Raw genomic sequence first — 10506 nt, forward strand, 5'->3', positions numbered from 1 at the left:
ATAAGCTGACCACGTGGCCTGATCATCTGATTCAATTGTATAGCAAGGAAATGACAGATGTCACAGCCAAATGGGTTGTACATCTAGCCATGGTGTTTGTTTCAGAGATAGGTTTCCATGATGTAGCCCTGGTTGGCCTGAAATTATCTCTGTAGACCATGCTGCCCTCAGAACTCAGATCTTCCACCTGCCTGTGCCTCCCCAGTGTCAGGATGAAAGGTGTGCACCATCACATTTGGCCTCTTTATTGCATAACAACACTGAAATCACCATCCTTGGCTTGCAAATAGGCCTTTATTATCTTTGAAGAAGAGGATACACAACCCATTCAGTTTTCAAGAGCAGATGTTCAAGGCATATGCAATCAGAGAGCTGAGGCTGAGCTCATCTGTAATCAACTGAATTATGCTCACATCATCACATATTGCTTTATAAATGAAGCTGCCAACAGGAAAAAAAAAACTTGATGTCAGTACTCAATTGGGAGTGATTTTTATCAACTATAATCAAACAACTGTCTTTTCATCACAGTCCTAAATCTGCTTAAAACTTTGAAATACTTATTTGTTGCTAGCTGGAAAGATAGGTCAGTGGTTAAAACACTGACTGTTCATTAAGAGGTCCTGAGTGGAATTCCCAGCAACCACACTTTGGCTCACAACCATTCTGTAATGCCATCTGATGCCTTCTTCTGGTGTGTCTGAAGACATCTGCAGTATACTCAAAACCATAAAATAAATAAAAATATACTTTATTGTCATGTGTGTATGTATGCATTCACGTGTGTGTGTGTGTGTGTGTGTGTGTGTGTGTGTGTGTGTGTGTAGGTATGTGACTGTGTGTACCTGAGTGTGTACTTGTTAGGCTTGGTGACATTGCCTAAACTGCTGAGCCATCTCAGGTTAATTTTGAGTAACTCTGCACATTGGCAAAGGAGGGCTACCATTCATAACATGTTTTCTTGTTTGTTTGTTTGTTTGTTTTTGTTTTTTAGAGACAGGGTTTTTCTGTGTAGCCCTGGGTGTCCTAGAATCATTCCATTATTTACTACTGAGGGAAACCTCTACTGGATCACTCAGGAGCCAAGAGTCAGGCAGCCCTGGGAAATTACATATCCTGCTGCCTGTGACCTTGCAGACTCTAGCCGAAACCTGTCGTCCACACCCTCATTCTACTTTGCACTGAGGTGGTAAAAATGGCACCACTAATTTAAATTATATTGCCAACTTTACATGTGCTGTTGACCCTTGTTAAAAAAGGGATTCTGGGTGAACTCCTTTAGTCTCATGGCTCTTGGGGGAGAGACTGATGGATCTCAAGGTAGAGTTCATAGCCAGCCTGATTCCAAGACTGCATATGCTACACAGAGCAATCCTGAAAGAGCGGAGACTCATTTATTTTCTCTTCCTATTTTTTTTAAGAGATGGGTTAAAGGTGTCTTGCTAAATGGCAATCAGCATTTGCTTCAGCATCCTGGAAGCAGGCAGGATTTGGGGCCTGTACCACCACACCATGATCACTGAAAATAACTTGGATGAAGGCAAGTAAAATTCAAAGGAAAAATAGCCAAATGGAAATGATGACAGCTCACTGATGAAGGAACCCAAGATGGGGCTAGTCTCAGGAGAACCCATCCTGTCATTAAAGACAAGATATGAAGAAAGAGTCCCCCCACTTCGGCTGCGAGCCTGAGACTGTTGACATAACTGTTTGTACCGAGAGCCCAAGAACTAGCAATTCTTTCTTTTCCCTCCCTCCCTTCTTTCCTAATACATAATCTTGCTCTATAGCCCTGGCTGTCCTGAGACTCACTATGTAGACCAGGCTGGCCTCGAACTGACAAGATGGCCACATGACTCTGCTTCCCGAGTGCTGGGATTACAGGCCTATGTTATGCTTAGCCATTTATTATTTTTCTCTGTGATGGTTTTATAATGAACTCAATCTGGCCACCAAACTTACTAAATAGCAGAAGGTAACCTTGAACTTCTGGATCCTCCTGACTCTAGTTCTTAAATATTACACATACACAGCCAATGTCTGTTCTGTGTGATTCTGGGGATCATAAATTTAGTCATATATTTTATAGAAAGTTCATTTCTCTTTTAAAAATTCAATTTTACATAGAACTTTAATATGTTTAACTTTACTTTCTTTTTTGAATTTTTTTAATTAGATATTTTCTTTATTTCCATTTCAAACTTTACCCTTTGTTTGTTTTTGTTTTGTTTTGTTTTGTTTTGTTTTCGAGACAGGGTTTCTATGTGTAGCCCTGGCTTTCTGAGAACTCACTCCTAGACCAGGCTGGCCTTGAACTCAGAAACTGCCTGTCCCTGCCTCCTAAGTGCTGGAATTAAAGGTGTGTGCTACCACGCCCGGCCAAACTTTACTTTCACTGCATTGATGTGAAGGTGTCAGTCAGATCCCCAGGAACTGGAGTTACAGACAGGTGGGAGCTGCCATGTGGATGCTGGAGATGGAACCCAAGTCCTCTAGAAGAGCAGCCAGTGCTCTTAACAGCTGAGTCATCTCTCTAGCCCCAGAAATGTTTTAAAATTGATGTCCAGTTTAAGTCAAGAAGCAGAGCTTACCCGTACAGTGGCAGAGGTCTGTCAATGTGCAGTCGATAACACTTCCTCAGCAGCAGGCTTCTCTCCTCCCATGCATACACATCCAAAGAGCCATTGTTACAAACGACAATGACATGAAGGGGGTCCTTCAAAGAACACCCAAGTGTTAGTAGGCTGGAGTCATTGTCAGATCAAAAGACAGGGAGAGGGCCTAGGAGATGGCTCATCAGTTAAAGGCACTTGCTGAGCAAGCCTGGTGCTCTGAGCCAATGTAAAGGGAAAAAGAAAGAGACTAACACCAGGAAGTCGGCCTGTGACCTCTGCAAGTGCTCACACACAGACAAATGCATAAGTGCACACCCCAACAGTATGAAGTTTAAAAATGTAATTTTTTTTAAAAACCACACTTTTGAGGAAAAATTCCAAACGTACCACACTGAGTCTCACAATCATTTCTGGGCAGTACTGAAATGTCTTTAGATGGAGACCATTTATGTCAAAGAGCAAGAGAGAGGATTCAGTTGAACAAACAATCACATCCTTATCACTGACTCCAAACCACTTTGAGTTCTCCTTGTGATATTGTAACTCGAAGCTTGCTACCAAATGTCCTGTTCCAAACAAACACAAAATACAGAGGCAATTTTTACATTCATTTAAGTAGGAGAAAAATCCTTAATGCGTACTGAAAAGCATATCCCTCCTTCCATGGCATGCTAGTCTGAAAGAGACAATGAATACAGGCCATTGGTCTGACAAGTCCATGAACTTGGACGTGGAAGGGCAGGCTATGACACAGTGAAGGTGTGGACAGTCAGTAGCTCAAACAATGGAAAGGCAACTGTATTGGGAAAGGACAGTAGAACCCAGTCCCTAGTGCATGACAGAAATGGAAACATGTCTGCCTGAGAAATCCATAGTTTGCTAGAATGGTGACCATCAAGCAGGCACAAGTTCACATCTGGCCTCCTGCTCCCTTTACAAAATCATCATATAGAGCATCATCATACGGTGATCCACAATCCAGCACAGTCCAGTGGATCTCCAAGTTTGAGGCCAGCCTGGTTTACAGAGCAAGATCCAAGTTAGCCATGGCAGCACAGAGAGACCCTGTCTTCAAAGACTAAAAATACAAAACAATGACAAGCATTTATACATTACTCTGAACACTTGGGGGAGACGCAGGAGAAATCAGGATTTCTTTTAAAAATTGTTTTAACATTATTACGTTTGTGTAGGTATTCAAGCCAGAAGCACAGATGTGGGGGTCAGGGGACAATTGAGGGATTTGTATCTCTCCTCCATCATGTGGTACCCCAGGAATTGATCTACGTTGTAAGACTGCTTCCTCATATCTTGGTCTCTATCCTCTAAGCCAGTGCTTCTCAATCTTTCTAATGCTTCCTATTGAACTTTAATGCAAACCTCATGTGCTTTTGGGAGTTGGGGAACCCAGCCATAAAATTGCTTTCGTGGCTATTTCATAATGATAATATTGCTACTAGTATCAATTGTGATTTAAGTATTTTTGAGAATAGAAGTTTGTTATAGGGGATCACGACCCACAGGTAGAAAACAACTGGCATAAGCCATTTTTCCACCCCATCTTACAGTTATTTATTGCTTGTCGTGTGGAGTTTGTTTTTTTTTTTTTTTTTTTTTTTTTTTTTTGAAACAGGGTCTCACTATATAGAACTGGCTAACAGAGTGCTCACTGTATACATCAGGCTGGCCTGGAACCCAGTCAGATCTGCCTGTGTCTCCTCTGAATGCTGGGATTAAAGGTATGCACTACCATACTTGGTCTTTTATTATTCTTAACTTAATCAGTGTGTGTGTGTGTGTGTGTGTGTACAGATCTGTGTGAGTTTTTATATGCATGTGTACATGCTAAACATTTTCTCAGCTCCATCTTTCCATTTGTGAGTCAGCAGCCTCTCTGACTCAGTTTTTCTGACTCAGTCTCCTGATTTGAGGCATGTGCCATCATGTCGGGCTTGAGAACTTTCTAAGGTTTACCTTTAACAATTCTTTTGTCCCCAAACTCTTCCAGCTTCATATCATATGTTTCAAACTTTGTGAATTGGGGGAAACCACTTCTGGACATCAGGGTTATCCTGTCTTCCCTTCTTGGTGTCCAGAAGGCTCTTTCACATAAGGATAATTTGAGAACGGTAGACACTGGGGCAGAGAATTCTGATGTCCTCAGAAAGCTGTTCATGTAAAACACCTGCAGAGAGTATTGCCCAGGGGAGTCAATGAAGAGTAAATCTCTGCAGTCTGGAACATGCATACTCCATGAGGGGCTTTCGAAAGAAACCCCAGAATGGCTGCATCTGTTCTTCACCCAGGGCAGGGTGGAGCAGTCATTGTTCCTACTCAAGGTCCAAATAACTCATCAACTTCTGCCCCTCCCATCACATTCAGAGACAGAATGGACTCCCTAACTCACGTCAAAGGGCTCCTTGGTCATCCTACTGCAATGGACACATAAGGCAGAGTTATGTACATTTTCCCTGTGCAGAGGACCAGTCCAGGGCTCTTCTGGACATTTTCTTTAAATGAGGCATTGAGACTGTCGTAGTGGAACCTAGGCTGCTTTGAAAGTATGTCAATGTATAAAACCAAATGAATATGCTTGGGCCCTGAGGAGTACCTGGCCTCTGAGCAGACCATCGCTCTCACAGTACCTGGGAACCAGGCACCAGGGAGCTGGCAGTTAAGAGAGAAGGCAGTATAAAAAGCATTGGGTATGGTAGCACTTAGTTGAAATCTGTCATGGCATGTCAGCCAGTGATAGAAAATTGCTTTGAGTTCAGGGTTAGCAAAGGAGTCTGGGGACTGTTATTTCACTTGCCTTCATCCTTTGGCTGAGCCACACTTCAAGGACACTTCACTAATAGACATTTGCCATTGTGACTGGTCAGGTGACTAATACCAAGCACAGTATTCTTTCTTGACTGTAGGGCAACTTTACTTATGATAGGGCTTAGGAGAATGGGAGTGGTCTACCTGGACTTCCCTTAGGGCTCGACCTTCCCACTGTCTCCCATCTTCACCCTCCAGTTGCTAGAACAGACCTACCTTTGGCAAAATATATGGGTGTTTCTTACTCAGTAAGACCCATTTCTTCTGAGGAGAACAGTAGATTCCATCAAAACCATATGGCAATACATTGACTGTGGAAATGAGGTGTAAATCTGGAATCCTAAAGATGTAGAGGTTACCCAAGGTATCGCCTGCCTGAAATCAGAGCAGCAGCACCTGGTCAGTGGGGAAAGGTTAAGCATGCAGGAAGCAGTGTCATCTTCTCTGAGATTCACCACTGTGTCTTCAAGTCCAATAATGAGATCCAAAGCTGTTACCAGCCTGCTCCACAGAGTTTCTGCACTGATTCTATGAAATAAGACTCTCTAGATCTGGGGGGATGACTCAGTTGGTAACTGTTGGAAGAGACAGAGAGACAGAGAGAGAAAGAGGAAGATAGAGACATAGGGTGAGAAAATGTGTATATGTGTTCTGTGTTTGTGTTCTGTGTGTGTGTGTGTGTGTGTGTGTGTGTGTGTGTGTGTCTGTGTGTGTCTGTGTGTGTATGTATGTATGTTCAATCCCAGGGGCTCCAATGGCTTTCTCTGGCCTCTAAGCCTGCTCATGATACATAGACACACATGCAGGGAATATATCCAAACACAAATAATTTTTTCCTTTTGGGTTATTTCAGACAGAATTTCTCTGTGCAGCACTGGCTATCCTGTAACTCACTCTGTAGACCAGGCTGGCCTCAAACTCAAGAGACTTTTGTAGGGCATGGTAACATATATCTTTTTTAATACCAACACTCAGATGTCGTCTGATCTCTCTGAGTTAAACTACCCTAGTCTACACAGTGAGGTCTATTCCACCCAGGAGTGCAAAATAAGACTCTGTCACAAACACATGAGGTAGGGTATATGCAAAAATTTTCCAAGTCCTAAATCACTCCTCCTCAGGACACAATGGGACATCAAAATTATCCTTTTTTCTCAATATCTGATAAAATTCTCAATTTTCTCTGTATTGTGCCTACCCAAACTCACAGATTCAAAAATAATAAACAATTCAAAGACAAGAAGATGTAAAATCACTCAGAAAAATTGTGTGTGTGTATGTGTGTGTTTGTGTGCATGTTATATGTATATTTATGCATTGTATATAGATTACATACCTGGGTATTCATGGAAACCAGGAAGGAAGTCAGGTACCCCGTTAGATCACTCTTCTCCTGATTTCCTCAGAAAGTCTTATTGAACCTAGAATTAGGTTGGCTTGGCTACCAACAGTCTAGTCCCAGTGACCCTTGTGTTTCCTTCCCAAACAACACTGGGGTTACAGACACATTTAGCCACATTCCACTTTTTATGTGTCAGGGATTTGAACTCCAGTCTTCATGCTTGTACAGCATACACTGCTACCCACTGAGCTACCTCCCCCCAGATCCCAGGAAAGAATTTTAAAATGACATTTTTAAGAGAATGGCTTAAGAAATGTACATGAAATAGGTCAAAAGATAAAGGATGGCCATATTTATGTTATACTGTATTTGAGTCAGCGTTTGCAGAGACTCTAAGATGGCAAGTTATGATATGACAGTAATGGGGACCTCAAATTGGCAAGTGATTTGTTCTGTGTGACTATTCCAGATAAGGGGGTCACTTACCAAGACAATCGGGTCATCCTTGGTAATGACAGCTTTGAGTGATGTACATGGAGACTTCAGGTTGTTAGTCGCCAGAGCTTCCCTGTTGTGACAGTCCCACAGTTTGATAGTTGATTGAATATCTACAGTGACTGCAATGTGCATCTCAGGGAGGGTAGTCAACAGCTTGATACTTGCTGGTTGTACTGGGCTTTTCCAGGTTATAACACTCTGGGGAACAAGAGCATCATCATGTCTTACCAACTCCAGTTCAGCTGCTTTCACCCACCAGCTATATTTGGAAGCTTTGTCCAGACTGGAAGCCTTTCTTACTTACAAGGAAAGGATATGAATGTTTGAGCTAGTGAGATGGGTCAGTGGGTAAGAGCACTGACTGCTCTTCTAAAGGTCCTCAGTTCAAATCCCAGCAACCACATAGAGGCTCACAAGCACAAGCAATATTTGACAACCTCTTCTGGCAAGTCTGAAGACAGCTACACTGTACTTATATATAATAATAAATAAATCTTTGGGCCACAGCAAGCAGCAAGCAGGGTTTGATGGAGCAGAGATGACCAGAGCAAGCAGGGCTGACTGGAGAGAGCAAGGTTGACTGGAGAGAGCAGAGGTCCTAAAACTTCAATTCCCAACAAACACATGAAGGTTCACAACCATCTGTAGAACTACAGTGTGTGTGTGTGTGTGTGTGTGTGTGTGTGTATGATCTTTGAAAAAGAATATGAAAGTTTTAAGCATCCCTTACTGGGCATGGTAGCACTCGCCTAAAATCCCAGCCCAGAGAGGCAGAGGCACAAAGATCACTAGCAGCTTGAGACAACCCTGGTCTACAATGTCAATTTGCAGACCTGTTAAGACTACATTACAAGACTATCTCAAAAAAGAAAAAGAAACCTAGGGTTGGAGAGATGGCTCTGCAGTTAAGACCACCAGATGTTCTTAACCAAAGGACCTGGGTTCAATTTCCAGCACAGACATGGTAGCTCACAGTTGCCTTAACTCCCATTCCAGGGGATCTGACTCACTCACATGGACATAAATGCATACAGAATACCTATGTACATGAAAATAAAAAGAAACACAAAGAAGAAAACAAACATCTAGAGTATTTGGGGCAGGAGTGGACAGGAAAACAGGACACCTGCATTATGCTCAGAGGCGAGCACACACTCACTATACAGACAAGAAAGAAGAACATGGCTGCCAAGATGGCTCAGCAGGGAAGGGCACCTGCCACTGAACCTGATGACAGGAGTTCAATCCCCAGGAACCACATGGAAGGGGAGAAACAACTCCCACAAACATGTATGAAGAACATTCAGCAGCCCTGTGCTCAAACCCATTTCACCTTTTACTAACAGTGCAGCAGGGAACATGGGCCTGTCATCAATTCTAATGGGGCTAGGGGTGTTTGGAGTTTTTGTTTTGTTTTTGTTTGTTCTGATTTTTGGTTTTTGAGACAGGGACACTCTATATCCTGGCTCTCCAGGAACTCTCTATGGAAACCAGGTTGGCTTCAAAATCACCTGCTTCTGCCTCCTGAGTGCTGGAGTTAGAGGCCTGAGCCACCACTTCTGGCAGAATTAAGTTTTACAACACATGAAACAAAACTATTCACAATGAATCCATTCCAAAACTGGTTATTGGAACATCAATGCTTATACGTTGCAAATGAGGAAAACAGGTAGTGAATTGAGAAAGGACAACACCCCTGCTTCCATGCAAGCTGATTGCCTCTAATCACACCTATAGAGCATTTCCCTATTCAATCATCAATGTGTGAGTTCTCAGCCCCCTTATGCAGTGCTACTGCCAAGCTGGTGGTCCTGGATGGTATAAGAAAGCTAACTGAGGAAGCCATGGAGAGCGAGTCATAAAGACTGATGAACCCTCCATGGCCTCTGCTTCAGTTTCTGCCTCAGCCTCCTCTGATGGACTATAACTTGTGAGTCGTTTCCTCCAAGTTACTTTTTTGACCATAGCCTTTTACACAGCAACAGAAAGCCCACTAACACACAAACTTGTAGCCAACCTGTATTATGTGGTAATTGTTAGTTCTCAAGACTCTACAAATATCCAGAAATGAGATCAAGCTGGGTTATGGGATTTCTGACTCTCATATAAAAGTCATTATTCCTCAGGAACTTATGAAACCAGTTCCCATCTGCCAAAGGATAATTTTAGCCTTGTTTTTGCTACCGTCATAATGTTACAATGTACTCTCTTTACTTACTAGATATTAGATACATTCTAGAACAAATAAACACAGATTGTCTAACTCAGATATACTTAGTAGATACTGGCTTTCAATCTTGTCAGAAATCTGCTAAATGTAATGTTAAATGTTTTAGCTTACTATAATAGACAGAGGCCCCCGAATCCTGACAGTAAACTCCACACTGCCCAAGATCTCTGAGTGATATGGGCACAGTGACAAGACTACCAAGAGTGTGATATGACAACAACAGAGAATCACTGTCCCATTGCCATGCCTAATACCAGGGCTTGGCCTACACTGTGGACAAACAGAGGATACCCAGGGAGTTAAATGTCTCATATTGCCTAAGACAAGTGAGTCATCTCTCCCACGTCCCTCTCCCACAGGAAAAAGCCTCTCATCTTCTGGGCCTGATGGCCAGACTACCTCTGCCAGAGTCAAGATGGAATTGTCCACTGCAGGTCCCACCAGATGGATGACTCTACTGTCTCCAAGGGAAACAACTGAGCTGACAAGGTAGCCAGGGCTGTGGCCCTTAGGGGCCTAGACTTGTCTCACCCACCACAGAGCATTCTTACCCTCCTCCAAGGTCATTACTTCCTGGACATCCCCCCTCACAAATAACACTAACTTGTCATTCCTTTTGTCTTCAGCTTCAGATCCTGACCTCGGCCTACCAACTCCTTAATGTCACACAACCTGGCCACGTTAAAGATTGCTGGCTATGTGTACCCCCTGGAATTAACTCACAATTGCCACTTACAGCTTTTCTGACGACTCTGTCAAGTAAACTTAAATCACCTTTTACCAGCTGCTCCAACTCTGATGTTGCTACTACACCATATCTTTTCTCTATCATTCTTATCTATAGACTTAAGGTGTTTTTCATGATAAACTATATAATCAACTATCATATTCACATGGTCAAATCTCCAAGGTTCCTTTACTTGTCTTTTAAATGTAAAGTTAAAATGTGTTTCATCATGCTAAATTCATATATATATATATATATATATATATATATA

General features: G+C 42.5%; 1 protein-coding gene across 2 annotated transcripts in view; it reads right to left on the reverse strand.

Moving 5' to 3' along the window:
- The window catches only part of LOC110287871 (F-box/WD repeat-containing protein 15), a 15402-nt gene continuing 4896 nt past the window's right edge, over positions 1–10506 (reverse strand). The window contains exons 5-10 of one of the 2 annotated variants that reach the window (XM_021154376.2): positions 7267–7476; positions 5655–5813; positions 4590–4800; positions 3003–3181; positions 2592–2716; positions 1–441 (exon numbers count right to left, since the gene is read on the reverse strand). In XM_021154376.2, the coding sequence (XP_021010035.1) occupies positions 336–441; positions 2592–2716; positions 3003–3181; positions 4590–4800; positions 5655–5813; positions 7267–7476 (990 nt within the window). In that variant the 3' untranslated portion in view covers positions 1–335. The remainder of the gene's footprint in view (positions 442–2591; positions 2717–3002; positions 3182–4589; positions 4801–5654; positions 5814–7266; positions 7477–10506) is intronic. The other variant, XM_021154377.1, reaches the window with a different exon arrangement.

Source organism: Mus caroli, unplaced genomic scaffold (genome assembly GCF_900094665.2).
Source record: "Mus caroli unplaced genomic scaffold, CAROLI_EIJ_v1.1 scaffold_9524_1, whole genome shotgun sequence".
In the NCBI taxonomy this organism is placed as follows: domain Eukaryota; kingdom Metazoa; phylum Chordata; class Mammalia; order Rodentia; family Muridae; genus Mus; species Mus caroli.